The sequence below is a fragment of the Amblyomma mixtum genome, chromosome 5, assembly GCF_055824585.1.
Source record: "Amblyomma mixtum isolate Tamu chromosome 5, ASM5582458v1, whole genome shotgun sequence".
Lineage (NCBI taxonomy): Eukaryota > Metazoa > Arthropoda > Arachnida > Ixodida > Ixodidae > Amblyomma > Amblyomma mixtum.
Genome location: NC_143016.1, coordinates 155,330,976 through 155,356,362, shown reverse-complemented (window position 1 = coordinate 155,356,362; position 25,387 = coordinate 155,330,976). Strand labels below are relative to the sequence as shown.

Below are 25,387 nucleotides of genomic sequence, written 5' to 3'. Positions count from 1 at the left end.
AATCTCCCCATCTGCCTAGTTGTGGAGATAGTTTTGCTTATTGCGGTCAGCGTCAGTAGCATCTCATTCCCAGGAAGGGTAGCGGACTGTAACCTTTTTCTGTTTAACCTACTCTCCTACCCCTTCTCTCTAAGGGGGAGAAGCTAGTTTTCTGATGTAAAGAATACTGATCGCCACGTGGCGACCGAAATTGTGTCCTTTCGTACAGCGCCGTACCGCAGGATCGCCGCTAGCGCTGCGTTGTTTTCGCTCGCACGCCTCAACAGAGAAGTTTGTTCACAAGCAAATTGGAGAAAGCAGTGCCCTGGATTGAGACCAGTAATCATACGAGGCGTCACAAATTCCTGAGACCGTTTAAGTGCGTTGTCACCGCAGGTAACGAAAGCAGTCGAGCCCACTTATCACGAAGCAGGTCGTGTAAACTGCATTCGTTGTATCCGAGGTTGTTCGTGCGGCCGAGCCCACTTACAACGAACCTGAGGATCACGCGGATTGCGTTCGTTGTATCCGAGGTTCCTTCATACGCATCTGTTTATATGTGTCTGTTTATTCGAAATAGCTGTTATGGTGGTTTCCAACCGTCCCAGTGCAGTCACACGTTCCTCGCCAATACCCTTGCTACCAACTAGGTGTTTTATGAATGCGATATAATTAATCGCGGTGGAAGCGCTCACTGTAGAAGGTGGTAGGTCGGCGTCTTTGCCACTGTCCTGATCAGACTTGTGACAATGTGAGAGATCTCCCAATTCGCGTACTGTTAATTTCGTCATTGTATGACTTTCCGATGCCGGTGTCATCATCCGCACCAGCGAATTTCCAGCTGGCGTCAGATCGGACGAGCTACGCATCGACGATGCGTTGTCACAAATTCATGTGCGTTCGATAGTATGGTGTTCGACAGCGTCCTCTATCGTTCCTGGGTCCCTAAACCTCTGCCTTACGGAAGCTATTACTGATGCACTCCGCAGTCAGTTCCATCCATAGAACTTAATTTATTCTTGTACAGCAGGGATCAGAAAAATTGGAACTCGGTTGTAACGGCGCCTGGTCGGTCAACTGCTGTCAGTATTCCGCCTGAATTCCAAACGTATCCTGTCTCTTATTTTTTATTTATTTTTATTGTTGTATTGCTGTTGATTATTTGGGTTGCCGCATTATTTCCGTTGGAGGGGGTGGGGTGACACAGTGGCCATAGAAGATCCTCGTCACTCTCTGCTCTTGCAAGATTTCGACTGCGGAGCCGTTCAAGTTTAGAGTGCCTCCTCATTCGCTGTGACCGAGCTGTGCAGCCACAGATGTTCATCTGAGGTGCAGTGACATTGCCCTTATACATGTATTGACGGTAGCACCGCTCTCGTTCGTAAAGAACGAGCGTTCGTTATAACTGCGGCTGTTATAATTCATGGGAAGTCGACTCTGAGTGGACTTTCTATGCTACAGCCAAAAATACGAATTCGGACAGTGTTTTTTATTCACGTCTCCTTATTCAAACTACACCCTACGTTCCTCTTTCCAAGCTGTCGAACGCAGTCACAAGCTCCTCGCCGATACCCTTGCTACCAACAAAGTGTTTTAATTATGAACGCGATACAACTAATCGCGGTGGAAGGCTCACCGTAGCAAGGCCGACCTTCACCGTCCTGATCAGATTCCTGGAATTGTGAGAGTTCTCGTTCTTCGATTGCTATTATTTTCGTTAGTGCGCGGCCATGGAGGAAGGCTTTCCGATGTCGGCGCCATCATAACCGCACCAAAGGAGTCATACCAGACATCAGGTTGGGCTAGCTGCACATCCAAGGCGCGTCGCCACGATGTTGCAAGCATCCGATAGCGTGGTGCTCTACAGCATCCTCCATCGTTCCTGGTCCCTAAACGCTGCCTTACAGAAGCACTTCTTAATTCACTCTGCAGACAGTGCCATCCACGGGACCTTATCATTCCATGGCGGGGAGCAGAGGAATCCGAACTCCTGGCCGGTCAGTTGCTATCAGTATGCGCTGGTGACGCGCCGCCGAATGGGCACATTGAGCACGTGAATTATGCCCACGTCAAGTAGCTGGTCTTGCTCGTCGCGTTCAAGGCAAAACAGTTGTATTCACCGCAGTGAGAAAAGGCAGCACGTGGTGCGCCGTACGGTTGTCGAGCACAAGGTCACTTTTCGCCCTGACATGGTCGGAGCCAAAAAGCCACTCAGAGAACAAGCCGCCTCCCATTTTTATTGTCGTTGCTTTTTTGGGTCGCCGCGTTATTTCCGCAGGAAAGTGGGAAGGGTTGACACGGATGCTAAGACACGCTGGCCGCATTTCTACTGCATCGCGCTCCAGTGCATTCTCGTTCGCTTTATCCAAGTTGTTCAGTTACAGGTGTTTGTTCGTTGTACCTGAGGCGCAGTCAAGGGCGTCCGCAGAATTTTTTGCAGGGGGGGGCCCCGTTGGTGCCCCGGGGGGGGGGGGGGGGGGGTATGTTCGTAGCAAAAAGGCGCTATTTGCGGAGTAAATTTATTTATTTATATATAAATAAAAATTAAACAAAATGCACACATGAAAGAAAAATTACAAACAGCAAATTAAAGCGCGGCTAGGAGAGGTACATTGGAGTTTATCAACGAAGAAACAACTAAAATTAATAAAAAATGCAAAAAGATGCTATATCACTTCGTGGAGAAGAGTGCTCAGTCTTCCTGCATACGGGTTCTCGACTCACCCGGATTGATGACCAGCACACAGCACAATATGTTCGCTAACACGCAACTACAGTCACTCAGTCAGTCTTCCTTGAACAGCAACTGTAGGAGCCTCGGATTTTTCTGGGCGAATTGCGTAATTACACGTGTGATAAATTCACTTCTGTGCTTCATTACACGCTCTCGGTGCACACTCATCATACACATTGATTGGAAAAACTGTTGAACGCGTACGTTGAAAACAAAAGATGACTAAGCATTGTGGGTTTTTTGCGCAAAAGACACGACACAAAGGAACGAGGTAGACCTGTCTACCTCGTTCCTTTGTGTCGTGTCTTTTGCGCAAAAAACCCACAATGCTTAGGCACCAACTAGCCTGCAAAAACATACTCGCAAAAGATGACTATATATACAACGAAAACTTATTTACAAGATAAATGCACGCTCGCAGCTTCATACACCTCGCTCCATCTTGCTTGCGCATCCGTACAGTCGAGCAACCCCACACACACTGCTCGCCGCTCGTCGTTTTCTCGTCCGCTGTCTTGGTTGTTCTCAGCTTCGCTGACAACCGGCCACTAAAGACACCCAAGCACAAACACAGAGGCGTGCACACGTGCGAAGGCTTACTTGCCGCAGTATCCCCGAATGCGCACTTTGGGGGTGAAAGGAACGCCGCGCAACTTCCGAGGGGAAGGGACACTCGCCACTCCGGTCGGAAAATTTGTTTTTGTGTTTTTATGGGGTTCAGAGCCCCAAAACGACTCAGGCTATGAGGGATGGAGTAGTACAGAGTTCCGGGTAATGTCGACCACCTGGGTCTCTTTACCATGCACTGACACGCACAGTACATGGGCGCTGTTGTGATTTGAGGCCCAGCCAGAGGTGACAGGCGAGCCAGGCAGGCGCCATCGGGCTGCGTTGACCAAAGGCGCTGGTTTTCACTGAAGACGCAAAGAACGCTGGTGTGGGGGCGCCTCGGGAGACTGCGTCGCCGTGAACAAAAGCAGCTAATCCCCTTTGCCGGAGATTCTGAAAGCGGCGCTTCTACCGAACTGCGCTACACGTGGATCGGAGGAGACAGCGAGCGGCGGCGGCGCCAACTCATCGCCCGCTTGCCCCTGAGCAGCCCGACAAAGCGGGGGTGGACACGGCTGATTTGTCCTTCCCTCCTTAAGAATTCATCGGTGACCGGCGTAAAGACATAGGCGAAAACAAGATGCCCCGTGCACTGTCTGCCTCCGTGTCGCTATCTCTCTAGAGATCAAAGAAACAGACACCCATCTCAAGGCGGCTCGAAACACATGCTCGCCGGTGCCGCTGTATGTCTGGAACAGGTCGCCCTTCAGTAGAGCTAACGATGGCGTGGTTTGAAAACGGCGGAACGACGCACGCCCGGACGCGGCATTTCGAAGATGTGACCATGCGGGGCTGCTTTTACCCTTTTGACTTAGCGCACCACCGCCCCTGGTGTGCGGCCATCACTCACGGTTCGAGTGAGTGATTTTCCAGGGGGGTGCAACCGCCCCCCCTTGCCCCCCCCTCCGGACGCCCATGGGCGCAGTGCCATTACCCTATTACGCATTTTGACGGTTGCACTGTCATTGTTCGTTATAAATTGGCGTTCGTTATAACTGCGGCCGTTATAAGGCTCGACTGTATTTGGTTTGGTTTATTGGGGTTTAACGTCCGGAAACAACTAAGGCTATGAGGGACGCCGTAGTGGAGGGCTCCGGAAATTTCGACCACCTGGGGTTCTTTAACGTGCACTGACATCGCACAGTATACGGGAATCTAGAATCTCGCCTTCATCGAAACTCGGCCACCGCGGCCGGGATCGAACCCGCCTCTTTCGGGTCAGCAGCCGAGCACCATAACCACTGAGCCATCGCGGCGGGGCTGGACTGTATTTGTACGAATATTCGGTTCGTATTCGATTCGGTTCTCAGTACTGATCTCTGTTTGAAAAACCACTATTCACACACCGACAATTTATGGTACAGACGTCTAAACTGCTCCAAGAAATTGCCCTAGAGCGATCGCTCAGCTGTTTTCTGCCGTGAGAAAAACGGGTGTCCTTTGCAGGTAGATTTCAGTTTTTGGTATGAAAAATATTTTTTTAGTTATGTTGACATACAATATATCAAAGCAAAGGTAAATGGTTGTACTATGTCTTAGTAGGCACTTGGAATATAAATATTCTGGTGAAAATTATGGTAAATATTAATCTATGGCGTTAGGCCTATAATGCGAAAAGAAAGTATTTCACAAGTTGTGAGAAGTACAAAAAGTAGCTGTTTTATTTCATAAAACACCTGAAAGTTTTAGTGCTTTTACTGACAAATACCTCGCGCTGCAAGAAAAAAAATAGCTGCTGCCTCATAAAAAGCAGCTGTTTTTTCGAGGTGTTACAGAGACTATTTCTTCTCCAAATATTTTTTATTAGAAAATCCTGGAAAGGGCAAGAATATCTATTAACATCAACGTTCTTCTCAATGAGAGACATTAAAAGAATAAATGCGGCTTTGTAATCCACGAGAAAAATAGTGAAATGTAAAAATCTCGTGAAGATGACAGCCTTAGAAATTCGAATATCGTGACAGAAAAGAAAAAAGCTAATATGTACCCTGTGCAAAAAAAAATGTTTCGAATTAACATGTCTTGTTTACTCATCAAAATATATTTGCTCTCCGATAATGTTTTCAGCTACAAAAGAAAACATTCACTAACCGAGGCTCATGTACAGTCAGGGACAAAAATCTCCGGACAACATGTTCCTCAAACGAAGCTTATAGCTCTACTATCAGACAGCGGCTGGAGACCGCACTTGTGGAGATGAAAGAACAACAATTTAACTTTTACCTCCACAAGTGTGGTCTCCAGCCGCCGACCAATAGCAGAGCTATCGGCTTCGTTAGAGAAACACGTGGTCCGGAGACTGTACGTGTCGCTGCACGAAACAATGTCTCAATTTTGAAAGACGCATACAGACATCCAGAAAGCACAGAAGAACAGTGAAATGCACTGTGGACGTTGACCTGGGAACAAAAAGACCTAGAAGCAAGCTGGCGTTACTCCGGTTGAGGTGCATTCGTAGGAACTCGACGACGTTCATGCAAACGAGCTAAGCATTGGACGATGCGCCTGTTACATTTGCGGCGTTTTTTATGAATAATCGCATTCAGCCCAAGGCTAAATCCACTTATTTGACCACTTACTTGTGCTGACTGAAATTTTACTGCCGCTATTGAGAAAAATGCGCCTGATAGATATCGCATCATCTAGTCACTTGGCTGGCTTCACCGCACGGCTGCCATTTTCTCCACTGCACAGTGTCGTGCGGTAGGAATAAAACAGTTTCTTTTTTTCGGGCAGAACGGCTGTATATGTAGACAGACAGCTAAAGCGGCCACAATACTGTGAACATTCCTGTTACATATTAGGTGGCACAAAAAAAAAAATCGGTAAACCGGCCGCAGGCAGAAAACAATGTTTCCCTATGGACAGCACTTGGTATTTTGGAGACGTCTCTGGGAAAGGGGGGGGGGGGGGGGGGGTTCTCCAGAGAGGTCAGACCCTCTCGAAGCTATAGTCTTCAGCTGTGTCGGATTTCTAACAAATGCTTCAAACTTTAACGAAATTAATTGTGGCTGAGCTAGTTTGTGGCTGAGCTAGTGGCGCTACAGCCACCTCATTTTAGTTGCATGTTTTCTTCTCTATAACTATGCACAAGTAGTTTAGTCAAAAAGCGAAAGCATTGACGCCTCCTTGGCATTCGTCGCCTCTCTTTATCATTTTATTCTTGTTTGTTAATTAATTTAACTACTGAATACTACTGAAGCCGAGCACCATAACCACTGAGCCACCGCGGCGGATTCGCATTAAAATATACCGAGTGTTTCAGCGAACACTTTCAAAAATAAAAAAAAAGGCTTTTTAGGGTAAACTATGGACGCCAAATGGTAACATTACAACTTCCCTCACTCCTGAATAGATTAATTGCTGCAAACATTGACATAGGAAACATTAGCTCCTCTGACGTCCTCAACTACTTTATTTCTGAAGCCACATTTTTCTAGCATTTATACTTTGAACTTGTATTTCATGTATTGGTTGCTGTTGTTATAATCTTTATAACAGGTGTTTTCTTGCTTTTGTTGTTATTTCTTAAAGCCGCATTGATTTTCTGCACACGCTGGTGATTGTGTATTTGTCTGTTTTCTTTTTTTTTTCTCCCTCTCTCTCTCTTTTATTTTCTCAGAAGTGCCGTCGCATTCCACTGCCTAATTGCTGTACATGGGGGTTGGGAACCTTGTCAAAAGATAACCGCTTTTATTCCCATCTCCTCCAACACTGTATGGCGATGGAAATAAATCATTGTTATTATTAAAAATATGGCTTTTCCGGCATAGTATTACCAGTGCTGGCGGACACTACAAAACTGGTTAATCGTCTTAAGTTGTGAGCTGGTTGACTAAATCTTAATAATTAACTTTTTAACTAGTACAGTTCGGCGCCTACAGTTGTAATTAGAAATTTCTAGCCGGCAGTTAGTAATAGGCATATCAGTTTTTAGAATTTCGAAAACGCGATTTTACTCGCCGTTGTGGCTCGGCAAAATTTTGCTGCATCGTGCGAAAATACATGTGCTTTCGAAAGCATGCAGGCAAAGCAACCCCTCCAGTGCGCGTAACTAGTCGAAAAAGCCAAATTTTTGAGTCAGAGCGCTAAGGGTAATCGCGTTTTCGAAATTCTAAAAAACTGTTATGGCTATTACTAACGACCGGCTACAAATCTCTAATTGCAACTGGGCGCCTAACTTTACTAGTTCAGAAGTTAATTTTTATATAATTAGTTAACCAGCAACCACTTATACCGATTCGCTGGCTTTCTGGTGTCCGCCAACACTGGTAATAATATGCCTCAAAAGCCATATTCTTACCCCAAAAAGCTTATTTTTGAAAAGTTTTGAAAGTGTTCGCTGAAACACCCGGTATAAGTATTCACATTCGCAGACATCAGAATACATGGATCAGCACATGGCATTTGCCGACGGCCGATAAATAATTCGTAACTGAATTTCTTCTTGCTGTGTTGTAGTTTAGTCTCATCAATCGAGCGATCGCCATGACGTGTAAGGTGTGTTTAGATCGCGTGAGGCATGAAAAAATAATACGAGTATAACTCCTGATACGTGGTTTGTTGTCGTTACAGCTCTTGAAGCAGGTTGGCTTAAGTCTTGTAGTAAAAACTACGCATCAGGGTTTGTGCATTCCTTCTGAACTTCTGGTTTATTTTCAGGTTTGTCTTTGGCAATGCGTGTTGCGGTTCTTCTTGTATCTACTGTCCTTGCTGCTGCCGAATAAGGGTTCAGTGAACAATACTGAGTGTGACGGTGTTTCACAGTCAAGGGCGTCCGCAGAATTTTTTGCAGGGGGGGGCCCCATTGGTTGTTGGCGCCGGTGGGGGGGGGGGGGGGGGGGGGGCATGTTCGTAGCAAAAAGGCACTATTTGCGGTATGAATTTATTTATTTATATATAAATAAAAAATAAGTGAAATACACACATGAAATAAAAATTACAAACAGCAAATTAAAGTGTGGCTAGGAGAGATACATTGCAGTTTATCAACGAAGAAACAATTAAAATTAATAAAAAATCCAAAAATATACTGTCACTTCGTGGAGAAGAGTGCTCAGTATTGCTGCATACGGGTTCTCGACTCACCCGGATTGATGACCAGCACACAGCACAATATGGTCACAAACACGCAACTACAGTCACTCGAAAGAAGCCAACAGCCACAGACACCAAGGGGCACAGGGGATATTTAATTGATTTATTTATTCTGTGGTGTTGATCAATTTAGAATATTAGTGAATATGTTATCGCTTAAAGCTAATTGATTAGAAAAGCAGAAGAAAAAACAACCACTGCCGCCGGTGGGATCCGAACCCACGACCTCCGAATTACGCGTCCGGTGCTCTACCTCTGAGCTACGGCGACGGCTGTCAAATCTTCTACTTTCGGGGCTATTTATGTTTACAAGTAACCTAACCTTGAGAGTGTTCATCAGCGCCACCCACGTTCATAAGCGGCGGACGTAGAACGTCCTGATTTACCGCATGTGTGACGTAGAACGTCATCGAACGGCGAGGGTGGATGCTGCGTGAGAACCCTCTTATGCTTCCTATGGCGTCAAGGCTGCCAGAACCGAGGCCCTCGCTAAGCAATTAAGCAAACAAGGGAAGGGGAATGAGGGGCTCGTTATAAACATGAAAGAAGCCAACAGCCACAGACACCAAGGGGCACAGGGGATATTTAATTGATTTATTTATTCTGTGGTGTTGATCAATTTAGAATATTAGTGAATATGTTATCGCTTAAAGCTAATTGATTAGAAAAGCAGAAGAAAAAACAACCACTGCCGCCGGTGGGATCCGAACCCACGACCTCCGAATTACGCGTCCGGTGCTCTACCTCTGAGCTACGGCGACGGCTGTCAAATCTTCTACTTTCGGGGCTATTTATGTTTACAAGTAACCTAACCTTGAGAGTGTTCATCAGCGCCACCCACGTTCATAAGCGGCGGACGTAGAACGTCCTGATTTACCGCATGTGTGACGTAGAACGTCATCGAACGGCGAGGGTGGATGCTGCGTGAGAACCCTCTTATGCTTCCTATGGCGTCAAGGCTGCCAGAACCGAGGCCCTCGCTAAGCAATTAAGCAAACAAGGGAAGGGGAATGAGGGGCTCGTTATAAACATGAAAGAAGCCAACAGCCACAGACACCAAGGGGCACAGGGGATATTTAATTGATTTATTTATTCTGTGGTGTTGATCAATTTAGAATATTAGTGAATATGTTATCGCTTAAAGCTAATTGATTAGAAAAGCAGAAGAAAAAACAACCACTGCCGCCGGTGGGATCCGAACCCACGACCTCCGAATTACGCGTCCGGTGCTCTACCTCTGAGCTACGGCGACGGCTGTCAAATCTTCTACTTTCGGGGCTATTTATGTTTACAAGTAACCTAACCTTGAGAGTGTTCATCAGCGCCACCCACGTTCATAAGCGGCGGACGTAGAACGTCCTGATTTACCGCATGTGTGACGTAGAACGTCATCGAACGGCGAGGGTGGATGCTGCGTGAGAACCCTCTTATGCTTCCTATGGCGTCAAGGCTGCCAGAACCGAGGCCCTCGCTAAGCAATTAAGCAAACAAGGGAAGGGGAATGAGGGGCTCGTTATAAACATGAAAGAAGCCAACAGCCACAGACACCAAGGGGCACAGGGGATATTTAATTGATTTATTTATTCTGTGGTGTTGATCAATTTAGAATATTAGTGAATATGTTATCGCTTAAAGCTAATTGATTAGAAAAGCAGAAGAAAAAACAACCACTGCCGCCGGTGGGATCCGAACCCACGACCTCCGAATTACGCGTCCGGTGCTCTACCTCTGAGCTACGGCGACGGCTGTCAAATCTTCTACTTTCGGGGCTATTTATGTTTACAAGTAACCTAACCTTGAGAGTGTTCATCAGCGCCACCCACGTTCATAAGCGGCGGACGTAGAACGTCCTGATTTACCGCATGTGTGACGTAGAACGTCATCGAACGGCGAGGGTGGATGCTGCGTGAGAACCCTCTTATGCTTCCTATGGCGTCAAGGCTGCCAGAACCGAGGCCCTCGCTAAGCAATTAAGCAAACAAGGGAAGGGGAATGAGGGGCTCGTTATAAACATGAAAGAAGCCAACAGCCACAGACACCAAGGGGCACAGGGGATATTTAATTGATTTATTTATTCTGTGGTGTTGATCAATTTAGAATATTAGTGAATATGTTATCGCTTAAAGCTAATTGATTAGAAAAGCAGAAGAAAAAACAACCACTGCCGCCGGTGGGATCCGAACCCACGACCTCCGAATTACGCGTCCGGTGCTCTACCTCAGTCAGTCTTCCTTGAACAGCAACTGTAGACTCCTCGGATTTTTCTGGGCGAATTGCGTGATTACACGGGCGATAAATTCATTTCTGTGCTTCATTATACACGCTCTCGGTGCACACTCATCACACACATTGATTGGAAAAACGGTTGAACGCGTACGTAGAAAACAAAAGATGTCTATACATACAACGAAAACTTATTTACAAGATAAATGCACGCTCGCAGCTTCATACACCTCGCTCCATCTTGCTCGCGCATCCGCACAGTCGAGCAACCGCACGCACACTGCTCGCCGCTCGTCGCTTTCTTGTCCACTGTCTTGGTTGTTCTCAGCTTCGTTGACAAACGGCCACTAAAAACACCGAAGCACAAATACAGAGGCGCGCACACGTGCAAGGGCTTACTTCCGTGCGACTTCCAAGGGGAAGGGACACTCGCCACTCCGGTAGGAAAATTTGTTTTGTGTGTTTTTATGGTGTTCAGAGCCCCAAAACGACTCAGGCTATGAGGAACGGAGTAGTGCAGAGTTCCGGATAATGTCGACCACCTGGGTTTCTTTACCGGGCACTGACCTCGCACAGTACACGGGCGCTGTTGTCATTTGAGGCCCAGCCAGAGGTGACAGGCGAGCCAGGCAGGCGCCATCGGGCTGCGTTGACCAAAGGCGCTGGTTTTCGGAGAAGACGCAAGGGACGCTGGTGTTGGGGCGCCTCTGGAGACTGCGTCGCCGTGAACAAAAGATGCTAATCCCCTTTGCCGAAGATTCTGATAGCGGCGCTTCTGCCGCACTGCGCTCTCCCGTGGATCGGAGGCACAGCGAGCGGCGGCGGCGCCAACTGATCGCCCGCTTGCCCCTGAGCAGCCCGACAAAGCGGGGTTGGACACGGCTGATTTGTCTTTCCCTCCTGAAGAATTCATCGGTGGCCGGCTTAACGAAGGCGAAAACAAGATGCACTGTGCACTGTCTGCCTCCGTGTCGCTATCTGCCTAGAGATCAAAGAAACAGGCACCCATTTCAAGACGGCTTGAAACACATGCTCGCCGGTGCCGCTGTATGTCTGCAACAGGTCGGCCTTCAACAGAGCTAACGATGGCGTGGTTTGAAAACGGCGTAAAGACGCGTGCCCGGACGCGGCATTTCGCAGATGTGACCCAAAGCGTGGAAGCGGGGCTGCTTTTACCCTTTTGGCTGAGCCACGGCCCCTGGCGTGCGGCCATCACTCACGGTTCGAGGGAGTGATTTTCCAGGGGGGTGCAGCCGCCCCCCCTTGCCCCCCCCCTCCGGACGCCCATGTTCACAGTGCTTATTTTGAGCCTCTGAAATGGATAGTGAGGATTTTTATCTGAGTTGCAGTGAATGTAAATCCAGATTTCTTAAACCGATCACAACGCGACTAACACGACATTGTCACAGGGAGTCGCTAACACCGTACAGCACTAGAATCAATGCTTTTAAATACTCATTTTTTCTCACACAATAACTCAATGGAATGAACTCCCGCCTGAGGTTGTAAACAGCATCGATGCCATCGACAAAATTGCTTATTGATAATTGCTGAGTTGTTTTTCCTTGTCCTTTATTATGTTCTATTACTGACATGTTAGTTCCGTGCTATGTAATTTGCCGCGCTTCTTTTTATGTACTTTTGCCCCTCCTGCTTGGACCCATCTTATGGTCTGCAGTATTCTGTAAATAAATAAGTAAATATATAAATAAAATGCTCCGACATCCCGAAATCGCAGTTTACTTCAACCAGAGAAACAAGTAAGAAAGCTTGGCGTTGCCACACGTGCCATGTCGGTAAGAACCGTAGTGCGCAGAAATGACTAAATCGGATGTTCCAGCGAATACTGTTGCCAGCAAGTCCACTGAAGAAATGGCTCACTTTGGCATCGTACTTGCAGTCATTCAGCCTAGGCTCAGTGTGCTTGTAAGCCTGAAGGTCACTGATGACATTGATCAGGCCGTTCAGCTAATGTCAGAGAAGTATGACAAAGTTCTTACTGCCACGGCACGTCATGTCGAGGATATTAAAGGGCTGAAAAAAAATCCACAAACTAGAACTTCAAGATCATTCTGGGCTGGATTCTGTGAAAGAAGAATTAAATGACTTAGAATGGCGCAACCGAAAGCTGAATCTTGAATTCCTCGGAATCGAACAAACAGCAAGAAAATTTAACGCTGAAGATAAAGATGTGGCCAAGACCCCAGAGATACGGGCGTTTGGCAAATATGACCTACTTGCTATACACCGCCTCCTGATGAAACCCGATAAGATACCGGGCATCGTAGTACGCTTTGCTAGGCAAGAAACAAGAGACGTCTGGTTTGATAAGCGAAAGGGTCTTCGCGATGCTGGAACTCCCATCTGTCTTCAAGAAAACTTGACCAAACAGTTCAGGGAACCACTCGTGACAACAGAGAAAGGGGCTAAAAGACCACAACTTTTAAGTTCGTGTGGCACCGGAATGCTAAAATCTACGTCCGGCGAATAGGCGGGGAAAGCGCTTTGGGTATCAAGTCGCTGAATGACATAGATATATAGATTCTAAGATTCTAGCAGAGAGTGAAAAGCTCATCAGCCAATGATTCCAGTTTGCTCATTTATTTACTATGCCTCATCAATGCTACATACCGCTTAATGAGGCTGCTGTTTATTGGTGCTGATTTTAAATTTCTCTTAAGGTGTTTCATGCAAATATGCAGCCCGCTAGAAATAAGGGCACTTCTCCAGAGGCCCTTTTGAGCCAATTAAATATTCAGTTCAATGTACTTACGTTGACGGAAACACGATACGATACTACAGATGATCTTTATTGCTTGCCTGGGCATAATGCTTGTATTCCTTACCGAGAGAATAGCCGGAGAGGCGGTGTTATGATGTTAATAAGAAAGGATGTAAAATATGACACTATCTCCGTTTGCACATTCGTCCAGTGATTATGAAGTTTTGTCTGTTGTCCCGAACCGCAAGCTTTTTGTTACAGTGTATCGCCCACCTGCAGGCAACCTTGACGTGTTTTTTATTTTTTATTTTTTATTTATACAGAATACCCCTAAAGGCCCTCGAGAGGGTATTACATAGGGGGGGGGGGGGGGGGCACAGGTAATTGAACAGAATAAAACAAAACCACAAATATAAAACAACAAAAGCACAAATAAGACACTTTGCATGACATAAATGAGCAAAAGAATCAAAAGAATGGCAGCGCGGCAAAGAACGAAGATTACTGAAGTATTAAAATTATACAAACAGAACACTAATGCATTGAATCATTTTAGTAACATACTCTGCAAAAAAGGAAGCCATGAACAAATAAAATAACAATGTATGCGAAGAGCTAAGCAGTAGTTATTGAAGATATAAGATTAAAATATTTATCAGGATCAGCGGTGGTTGCGATACGTGAAGTGTTCCAGTCAGATATTGTGCGTGTTAAGAATGAATGCGAATAGTTAAATGTTCTGCACGTGAAACGCCTAACTTTAAAGGGATGATCGCGGCGGTCAAAAATCGAAGGAGGCAAAGAAAAAAAGTCGTTATGAAGTTATGGATGATGATAAAGTTTATGAAAAAGTGATAGTCGTGCAACTTTGCAGCGGAGACATAAATCCTGGAGACCTGCGCGTTTCTTCAAGGCTGTGATGTTGGTGTTACGTGAATAATCGGAGTAAATAAAACGAACGGCGTGGTTCTGCAATGATTCAATGTTATTTATTAGGTAAGATCGGTAAGGGTCCCAAATAGCCGAGGAATATTCAATTTTTGGTCGAATTAGAGTGGTATAGGCATGGGCACGGAGGTGAGGAGGAGCATGCTTTAGGTTATGTTTTAAGAGACCTATGACCGATTAGCAGATGCAAGCATAAGGTTAATATAGTGGTTCCATGCTAAGTCTGAATGGAGGTGAAGTCCTAAGTACTTATACGTGGTGACTAGCTCGAGTGAGCTATTATTTAAGGAGTATGCTGTTTGAATTCGAGACATTCGGTTAGTAAAAGACATCAATTTAGTTTTTGAATGATTAAGTTGCATAAGCCAGGTTGAACACCATGCTGTTACTGAATCCAGGTCAGATTGAAGGGATTGGCAATCGGTGTTAGAATAAATTTTGCGATAAATTACACAATCATCAGCAAAAAGTGTGATATGGGAAGAAATGGAATCCGGTAAATTGTTGATAAATATTAGGAAAAGTAGGGGGCCAAGCACACTTCCTTGTGGGACGCCAGAGTGTACTTGGATGAAAGACGAATTGTGGTTATTGACAGTTGTAAATTGAGACCTGGAAAAGAGAAAATCTTTAACCCATGCAATGACAAGAGGGTGAATATTAAGCAGTGCTAGTTTCATTAATAACCTGTTGTGAGGTACTCTGTCGAAAGCTTTAGAAAAATCAAGAAATATGGAGTCTATTTGAATGCCAGCATCAATCGATGCTGGCATTCATATCTTCCTTGAGTCCCTTTTCTCGTACACAAATGATAACGGTCTCAGTCTCATTTGCAAAAGAGATTTTAAGATAACTTACTCGACATATCTAGTCTGTTAAACATTTTAAGCTAATGCTGGAAAGGTACTATATTACAAACATGATCAGTTTGCCAACAAGAGTTTTCATTACATTCGTCTAGATTAATCTTTTTCTAATTACCAAACAAACAAGCTTAAACACGGCGTCTTAGCTTACGATATTAATGATCACCTACCGATTCTTTGCGTCGAACTCAAAGAGAGGTAAAAATTGGTACAGCGTAAAATTACGTTCCAACAGATTTTGCCTTCACAGCTTAAAGCATTTCGCAGGGATATCATGAGCATTGATTGGTCAGATCTTTTCAGCACTTCGGATATCAGTTATTATGCATATGATTGTCTCATTGAAAAGTTTATGAACCTTTATAGATCCTATTTTCATTTTGTGGCTATTAACTTATTAAGAAAAATAAGAAAGCCGTGGGTTAATGGCCATTTACATAAGAATAAATAATACTAAATCGCTAAAAAATAGCGCATAAATTTACGCAAGCACGTTCACAAAACCGTGTCCCGTGCAATAAATATATTATTTCCATTGTCAGAAGCCTGGTACTTATGAACATAAAAGTTAAATCCATTATGCATATTGACATTAAAATGTTTCTTACAAAAATAACTTTCAAGATCTGTTACACGTGTACATAGAAAAATCGAGAGCTTTATTGCACTCATGAAAGTTCTAAAATTCATGCTTAAAAAGAGGGTCATTCTACTGTCATTCGTTACGAAATGCCCGAGAAATGGGTGATTGCAATCGCACAAAAAGTGAAAGCTGAAAAAATCAGCATGAATTTTTTTTCCGTGGTCTTGTTTGTACCACCTCGTTTGCTTTTGCTTTTCTTCAGAAAGATGAGGAATTTGAACCAGTGGAAACTCTTATCTCTCCTCTTCATGATAAAATTAAGATGGCAATGCTCCGTTTTCGGAAAACTGCGGAATCCAAGATGCGCCGGGACTATCAGAAGCGAGATTCGCTCACAATTTTCGACGGTCACACATAAAAAAAAAAAACATTTTCCAAATGTATACTGCAAATTTCGCAGTAATTTTTTTGCCATAATACAGAAGAAGACATGAGGATCGCGAAAAATATAGAAATAGAAATTTTGACTAAACTACTATTTGTGGCGTCCCCTCCTTAACAAATAATTTTATGTTACATAATAATGAATAGTATAACATTCGAAATAAGCATTGTTAAAATATATTATTCCAAACATTATTGAAGTTTTTAAACCACAACGATGAAGCAACATTACAAGCATATTTCAAGCACTGTGTCCCAAAACTTCTGCGACTTTTCATACAATAAGTAGATTTTTTTTTTCAACTAGCAGTGCTTTCCAACCAAATATCTAAGATTGTAATAAGGGAGTAATTACTCATTGACATCCACCCAAGCGCAGCCATACGGCTACAAAGGAAAGCTACTCTTTCTTTTGTAGCCGTATGGCTGCGCTTGGGTGGATGTCAATGAGTAATTACTCCCTTATTACAAATCTACTCCACCTTGGGGGATTCCCCTAAACATTTGACCAACACTGTTCCAACTTCGAGTTACTGATCAATTCGCTCTCGCCCTACCATACGCTTGCCGTCCCGGTTAGCTCAATTGGTAGAGCGACTGCTCCGGTGAAGCGGTGGTCCCGGGTTCGAACCCCGGACCAGGGCGAATTTTTCTTTAACTGCGAAGTTTCTGAGAAAGCAGTATAGCTTTCCTTTGTGGCCGTATGGCTGCGCTCGGGTGGATGCCAATGAGTAATTACTCCCTTATTACAAATCTACTCCACCTTGGGAGATTCCCCTAAACATTTGACCAACATCTTAGATTGTGCCTAGTATAGATGCATGCACAGCTCCAATATTTTGTTAGCAATCTTTTCTTTTTACCCATTCGCCATTGTCACTCAAGGACACCCCTCAGTAATGACTATATAAGCTTGACTCCGTGGTATCAGTTCGTAGGAGAATTTGTGAGTTGCATGTTGTTGTGTTACGGAGCTGAAGTGTCAGTCTTACTGTTGGTTCTTGCAAAGCTTTGTCTAAATTGCGGGCCATCACAACTGGCGAGCCTGCATGCTCGCGCAGGTTTTTTTTTATCATTTTCGGGATTTCCGTCGTTGTAGCAGTTGTAGCAGTTCCGTCGTTGTAGCAGGCAGTTGTAGCACGCTGTATAGCGCCCACGTTGTACTGAAGGACCAAGCAGGACTTGAACGGCGACCAAGTACGCTCCACAAACAGCGAACTCAAGCCATTCTACCTCGCTCTGCAGCGCCCATTTTAACTTGAACGACCAAGCAGGACAGGGACGCAGACGACGCAACTGCAGGGAGAGCCTACGTGACCGTCACTTGGGCCGTTTGCTCAGCACTTCCCGGCACGTGCAGACTGCGCACCGATGACGCGACACCACCTCGGCTTGCCTTGGTAATCACGGCGCCGAATCCAGACCAGACTTTAGCGCACATCTGGCAACGGCGATTGGGGACTACAACGGACACCACCGAAAGAGGACTTAAAAGCCAGCCAGCAAGCGTCCACTTCGGGCACGGCACCGCATCGAGTATGCAGCGTACTCAGCTACTGCTATTGCAGGTGACCGTCACTTGGGCCGTTTGCTCAGCACTTCCCGGCACGTGCAGACTGCGCACCGATGACGCGACACCACCTCGGCTTGCCTTGGTAATCACGGCGCCGAATCCAGACCAGACTTTAGCGCACATCTGGCAACGGCGATTGGGGGCTACAACGGACACCACCGAAAGAGGACTTAAAAGCCAGCCAGCAAGCGTCCACTTCGGGCACGGCACCGCATCGAGTATGCAGCGTACTCAGCTACTGCTATTGCAGGTTAGTTACGTACGGTGTGCTTCATGCATTAAGAGTAACAACTGCTGTTTGATCGCGGTGTCGTGCCCTCTTGAGTGGATTGATCTCTTCAAGCGTTCTAATTTACTCCTGTGTTCCCTCTACTCTGCAATGCTTGAGTTGCTCCTCTTGCTTTCTGGCGATGTTGAGACGAACCCAGGTCCCATGTCAAAAGCTGAGGCAGATGCGTTTGCCTCGGCTCTTGAGTCGATACAGAAACTAGAGGCCGCACAGGAGGCGCTCTTAGCAGAATTAAAAAGCGCAAAGGACAAACAAGCTGCCACTGACAATGAACTCATCATTCTAAAAGCCAAAGTTGCGGCGCTTGAGTTGGCCACTCCCTCAGAAAGCGCTGCAAATTCGAGCGTGAACGGAAAAGGAAGCAGAACTTTACGTGATGTCACAGATCAGCTGCAAACAATAACTTCAAGATGTGAGGACGCAGAAAACAGGCTCAGACGAAGTAATTTGCTGTTTTTCGGGATAGAAGATGACCCTGGAGAGGACAGGGCTACCCCTGAAAAGGAAGTCATAAAATTCTGCTCTGAAAAACTGCAAACTGCAACAACAAGTTCGCAATTCGAACGCGTACATAGGCTTGGGAAATACCAAGAAGGAAAGAACAGACCTATAATAGCTAAACTAACTTTCTTTAAAGACAAGCAACGCATCTTGTCATCTGCACACAAATTAAAAGGCTCAAAATATTCAATCGGTGAAGATTTCTCCCCAGCTACGCGACAAGCTAGAAGGAAGCTGCTTGACTTCGCCAAACCTCAAAAAATTCCTTTTAAACTGTCAGTTGATCGGCTGCTTATAAGTAATCAGACTTACACGTACGAAAAAAACACTGATACCGTTGTCATGTCGCAAAGATAGCTAGACATAAGCACTTCCTCACGGGCTCTTCCACAGTCAAAGCTACCAATCAATGGGTCTTTGTTGACACTATCTTACGCAAACATACGAAGCATCATGCCCAAGCGCGAATTAGTTTGCTCTCTGCTTGACGATAACGAATCTAATATTCTTGTTCTTACCGAAACATGGCTAAATCCTGACATTACAGACGACGAAATTCTTCCTGACAACCATTCTTATAATATTTACCGCAAAGATCGAACTAGCAAGAGAGGCGGGGGCGTTCTTCTTGGTGTTAAAAAATCATTATCTTCACTTATTATCGACTCGAACTCATCTCTTGAGATTGTGTGGGTTGAAGTAATAATAAATTCGACCAAACTACTGGTAGGTGCCTGTTACCGTCCACCTGACTACAGCACTTCTTTCGTTACAGAACTACGCAATAGCATATCCACGGCCCTCCAGCTCTGTCCTGCGCATTCAGTTTACTTATTCGGTGATTTTAACTTTCCGCTCATAAATTGGCGTAATCTATCATCATCTTGTCGAACATCTGTGGATTTTCTTAACTTAACTTTAGATCTTAACCTGTTCCAGGTCGTTAACAAACCAACCCGTGGTACTAACATTCTAGACCTTATACTCACCAACACCCCCGAAACCGTTGAATCCGTAGTTCACCTAAACGGCTTTAGTGATCACGATCTACTTCAGGTTACAATTAGTGTTCCACTACCCTTTTCAGGGATCTCAAAGAAAATAATACGTGATTATAACAAAGCAAACTACTCTAAAATAAACGATGAACTTGAAGTATTTTTCAACCGCACGCTACTTCCTTCTTTTTATAATCGCTCGGTGGAAGATAACTGGGTATGTTTCAAGAATAAAATGTCTGCTCTAATTAACAAATATATCCCGTTGGTCTCGATAGCAAATGACAAAACAAATCCTTGGTTTACTAATGCCCTACGTAAGCTCAGGAATAAAAAGAAACGTCGGTACAATACCGCTAAACGCGTCAATAATGCTCCTTCGTGGGAAAGGTACAGCCTTTGCTTAAAAACGTACTGTTCTGCCTTAGCTGCAGCCAAAAATAAATATTTCTCCACAGATTTACCTTCTCTCTTAAATTCGAATCCGAAAAAGTTTTGGCGAATTATATCACCTGACCGTGACTCTAACAAGATAGCCTTGCATAGCGATACAAATACTCCCCTCCCTGACAATGAGTGCCCCTCTGCGTTTAATACGTTTTTTTCATCGATTTTCAGCCGCGAGGATCATACCAATGTACCTGATGTTGCTGACTATGACTGGCCATTCATGGAAAGTATTGAAATCTCGGTGGAGGGAATTGCATGTCTTATTAATAATTTGAAGATTTCTACTTCATCTGGTATTGACAATATTAGTTCCAATATATTAAAAAATACCATTTCTATATCCAGTAACATTCTGTACCATATATTCAAGCAGTCTTTGTCATCGGGACAGCTGCCTAATGACTGGAAAATGGCAAAAATCATACCCATATTTAAAACTGGGAATAAACACTCCCCGGAAAATTACCGTCCAATTTCATTGACCTGCATTTGCTGCAAGATGCTGGAACATATAATTGCTTCTCATATTTATAATCACCTCGAGTCCAATAATTTCTTTTTTCGCCATCAACATGGTTTCAGGAAAGGATTATCATGTGAGACACAGTTACTCGAATTCACGACTGACCTGCACCTTAACATGAATAATAACCAGCAGACCGATTGCATTTTCCTTGACTTTTCCAAAGCCTTTGATCGTGTAGCTCATTGTCTCCTTATTGCTAAATTAACTGCACTTCGATTTGACTCCTTCACCCTAACATGGCTTCGAAATTTTCTTTCGAATCGTCAACAGTTCACAGTAGTTAATAATATTGCTTCGTCTCCTACTTACGTTACTTCTGGTGTGCCTCAGGGCAGCGTTTTGGGCCCTTTACTCTTCCTAATTTACATAAATGATTTGCCACTTAATGTTTCTTCTCGCTTACGTATTTTCGCTGATGACTGCATTATTTACAGATCAATTAACAGTACTGACGACCACCTGGCCCTTCAAAATGACCTTAGCCTAATTCATAGTTGGTGTAACACCTGGTTAATGGCTTTAAATGTGTCAAAATGTCAGGTAATTTCTTTTAGTCGTAAGCGTGATAACTCACATTTTTTATACAACGTCAATAATAAAGAATTGTTACATACAGTATCGTATAAATATTTGGGTGTTCAACTAACCGAAAACCTCTCCTGGACAGACCATATTGCAGCCGTTTGCGCAAAAGCTTCAAGGACATTAGGTTACCTACGTCGTAATCTGGGTAATTCACCTTCCAACATCCGAAAATTGGCCTATCAGACATTTGTTCGTCCACAGCTCGAATATGCATCATCCATTTGGTCCCCACATCCTACATACTTAACCGACATGCTTGAATCAGTCCAGAACCGAGCTGCCCGTTTCATTTCACGTAATTATAGCCATCACTCCAGCGTAACGCAAATGAAACTCGATCATTCCATACAGCCTTTAGTTCTTCGCCGTTATATCGCTCTGTTATCCTTGTTTCACAAATATGTTTATAATGCCACACAATCCACACTTCATACCCAGACCGCCTCGAACACCTCTCGTCGATTAAATAACCACTTAAGTTTTGCGCGCATGTACGGTACGACACATGCTTTTAACTTTTCCGCACTCCCTACCGCCATTCGCTTGTGGAACAATCTGCCTGATCACATTGCTTCCGAGTCAGATCAAGAAAAATTTCGTCATCTCCTACACGAGCATTTTTCACAATAGCACTTACAAATCACTTTATCTTGTCTCTTACACTTGGCAATCTGCTTTGAACTTCTTGTGATTTTCTTTTTTCATTGCTACCTCGCTCTTGTGAATTGCTATTTTATGCTGCGTCGTGTGTTCACTTGTATGCCTTGTATATATTATTGCTTTTTTGCGTCTTTTTCCCCGAATATCACTTCACGAATTGTACTCCCTGATATGGTCATTTTTTGTGTTTTTTGCGTTTTTCTTTCTTCTTTTTTTCTTTTTCTTTTTTTTCTTTTTTCTTTTTTTTTACTTTCTAGTATTAATGCCTTACGTTAAGTTTTACTCATGTTATTTCCTTAAGTGTACCTTTGTGGCCTTTCATTACTACAGTTGTTCCTGTTTCATGTTTTGCTGCTTACTCTGTAACCCCCCTTACACAATGCCCCTATGGGGCCTGTAAGGTATTTTAAATAAATAAATAAATAAATGTGTAATTAGAGATATGGAAAATTTATTCCATCAATTATTTGTAACGTTGTAAAAGCGGTACAAATAAAGAATACTAAGACCATCAAAATAACGTTTGCACAATGCAAAACAGCAACATTGTTCAACTCTTTCCGAGCTGTCTTCTAAATTGCCGAATGCTATGCTCTACAAACACGCTCGGAGCGGAGGCGTGTCGACGCAGCTGCACCGCTAGCTTCGTCCAGAGGAAGGGGGGGGGGAGGGGGGGGGGGGGCAAAGTTTATGGGGGCAATGTTACGGAATTGCGCCCCCATGTCTCTTAGGAGAGCCGCTGCACCTATCCATTATCATTGCCTATCTTTTCAGTAATGTGGTGGAGTATGCCCATGAGACGCGTGATGGTGACTCATGGCCTGATGGGGGATCTTCTGCTGCGATTTTGCACATCCCATGCACCGCATTAACGGGGCACGACTGATATACGCTGGTTGCTCAATCCCGCTGAAAAGTATTTCTACATTTAAGAAAGCTGGTGGTTAATAATGTTTTAGCGTGCTAAACATCAATGAAGTTAAAAGAGGTCCAGTCGAGTTCTATTTGGGAATGCATTGCTCGGCGCAGCACTAGACGCGTCTTTATTGAGTCCTATCTCTTGGCATGTGCTCTGCCTGTGATTCCGTGCTTATCGTATGTGCAGATGCTGTCCGACAGATATCCGATTTGTAGCGTCCACACACCTATTCGAGTACTTTCATTGTGTGTGCCCGTCGCCTCTGTTCCACTAGCGCTGGAACGATTGATTTGCGACGCCGTTCTCTTCGTGATCGAAGTTGAATGTGTCGGTCTTTTGCCAGTTACCAGCGGGAGGAAATGGTAAGTCCCTAGCACTTATTGAGGTTTCTTTTATGCCTATAATTGTTATGTTGACACTGTCAAAATGGTAGTTGGAATGAGCTGCCCATTTCAGGCTGTCACTTCATAGGGACTAATTCGGTGTCCATCTATCTTCAACAGGCTACTGAAAAAGGCGAATGAAATATGATTTTTTCAATATCCTTGCCTTCTAAATTTTATATATGGAATTTCCTTTGGCTCAAGGCTTTTCTGTAATTCTTTTTCCAGTGATCTGAGAAACGCATGAGAAAAAAATTGGAGTGACATCGGAGAGGGTCACAAAATATGTTGCAGAGTGCATTTATTAATGGATTTTCCGGCTGTCTACATTGGGAAACGGGGGTAGCAGCAATTTCCCAAAGCCATTAACCGCGGACGGTAGAGCACTTCATGAAACAAATCCACATTTTTGTGGCGCAGCAAAAACAAATTCTCCGTCTTGGATATGACCTACCGAACCTCGCAGAAGTATTTAGGTAGTTCAAATGAAAAAAAAATAAAGCTTGAAACGCGATGATTGACAGTAATATAAATATAAATAATTTGGCGCATAACTTTAAGTTTGCTTGAAAGATCAGAATAAACTAATAAAGGCTTAATGCGAGAGCAAAACAATTTTTCTTTTTTTTTCAGAGAAGTGCTATGCACTGTATGTGGCTGTTCGCCACATTTCTTAGCACAATTGCCCTCGCAGGTAAGCACCAAGCTCTTCATCATACTACGCTGCAAGTAGTCCAAGGTAGAGAGAGGTTGGTCAGATGGTTCTTGATAATCACAAAGTGAACAAGGGAGGGGAAATCCTCAGGGCGCTTGCCAACGTTACTATAAGTGGGCTTGTAGAAACTTTGTAAAGCACCCTGAGGTTTTAACTCCCTTGTTCACTTTGTGATTACGCGGCAAGTAGAAAATGCAGTGGACCTACGAGTCCCCCTGTTTCCGCGTAGACTTCGGAGGTTGGAGACGGAGCGTCATGACGAAAACATTCTTTTTAATGGGAAGCCAAGGGACCGCACGAGAGCGAGTTGCAGATCATGAATGATGATTATTGATGTTCAATGATGATGGTGGCGTGTTCTTCATCTGTCGATAAAGAAGTTCGAACAGAAAGCTTCATTAACAATTGTATTGAGTGACGTGCGTCTTAGGACATTCTTCCAGGGCCAAGCAATTGGATGGTTTAAGCTTAAACTTTTGTAATGAACCCTCTTATATTATTTTTCCGACTTCGATTTAAGCCTGAATAAGACGTCGACGTTGCGTTCTTTTTCTTTTCTAAATGCTTGTACGTAACGTGAACAAAATAAGCGATCAAGTAGAAAATACCGTGGCGTCAAGAGACGGATAAAGCGGAGCAAGCATTTGAGTGATAATTCGAGTTCATAATGTCGAAGGCAAAACCAAGAGGTGGTAATGGACCTGAGAATTCATGTAATGCGCGGAACGAATAACCTGTCGTCTGATGCTGCCCGCGCTGATGCTCGCAACCGACTCACAGCCTCCCAGCACTCCCAGAAACGTCGCTATGATTCCTGTGATCGCAACCCCCAGTAGTCTTGCGGCTCTCTCGTGATGCTTTGGACCCCAGCTCGCCGCGTTGGCCTCTCGGAAAAGCTTTTGCCTCGTTATACAGGACGCTACCGTATTTTACGACAAGTGACTCCCGTGACATACGAAATTGCGCTTTTGCATCCCGCACGCTATACCTCTACACCTGGCACCGACACGGTCCATGGTGCACGCCTCAAGCCGTACTGCACGGATCCTGGTTTGGACGCTAGTTCGCACCGGGACGGTGCTTTCCAGCCGGCGGGGTAGTGTTACATTGGGCGATGCATGCACTGATATGCGCATAAGGAAGGACGAAGACGAAGCTCGTGAGTTTTGAAGAAGACGACGGTCGAGCAGTGTCGGCTGGTGCCTGCAGTAAACGCCTGTGGTTTTAAAGCCCTGCCTTCCGTGTCCGCTCTCTGCATTCCCAAGCGGAGCTACCCCGTAATAGTAGCAGTACGTTAATCCAATGTTCTCAATATCTTTTTTGTAATGTTCCTGAAACGTGGCAGAAAAAGGCTGGAACAACTGCCGAGCTTTAAGTTAAGCAGCCCAATGAAACGAGCAACAAAAACGAAACACAAGAAATGGAAGTACGCATGGCAGCGCTAGACTAAAAACTGCAGACGTTTTTATCAAAAAATGGCCGACGCGGGTAACCAAACAGCGCATGCGCATCAGGCGTCCCTAAATATTCACAAATTCACAAAAAACGTAACCAAAAAAACACTCGACCATCAAGCAGCCAAT

General features: G+C 44.6%; 1 protein-coding gene across 3 annotated transcripts in view; it reads left to right on the top strand.

Moving 5' to 3' along the window:
- Positions 1–25,387, top strand: part of LOC149344206 (progranulin-like) — a 115,292-nt gene that overhangs the window by 76,850 nt on the left and 13,055 nt on the right. For 2 of the 3 annotated variants that reach the window (XM_089546210.1, XM_089546207.1), the window contains exon 2: positions 23,723–23,783. In XM_089546210.1, coding sequence (XP_089402336.1) covers positions 23,732–23,783 — 52 coding nt within the window. In that variant the 5' untranslated portion in view covers positions 23,723–23,731. Of the gene's footprint in view, positions 1–22,892; positions 23,069–23,722; positions 23,784–25,387 lie in introns of all 3 variants that reach the window. The other variant, XM_089546208.1, reaches the window with a different exon arrangement.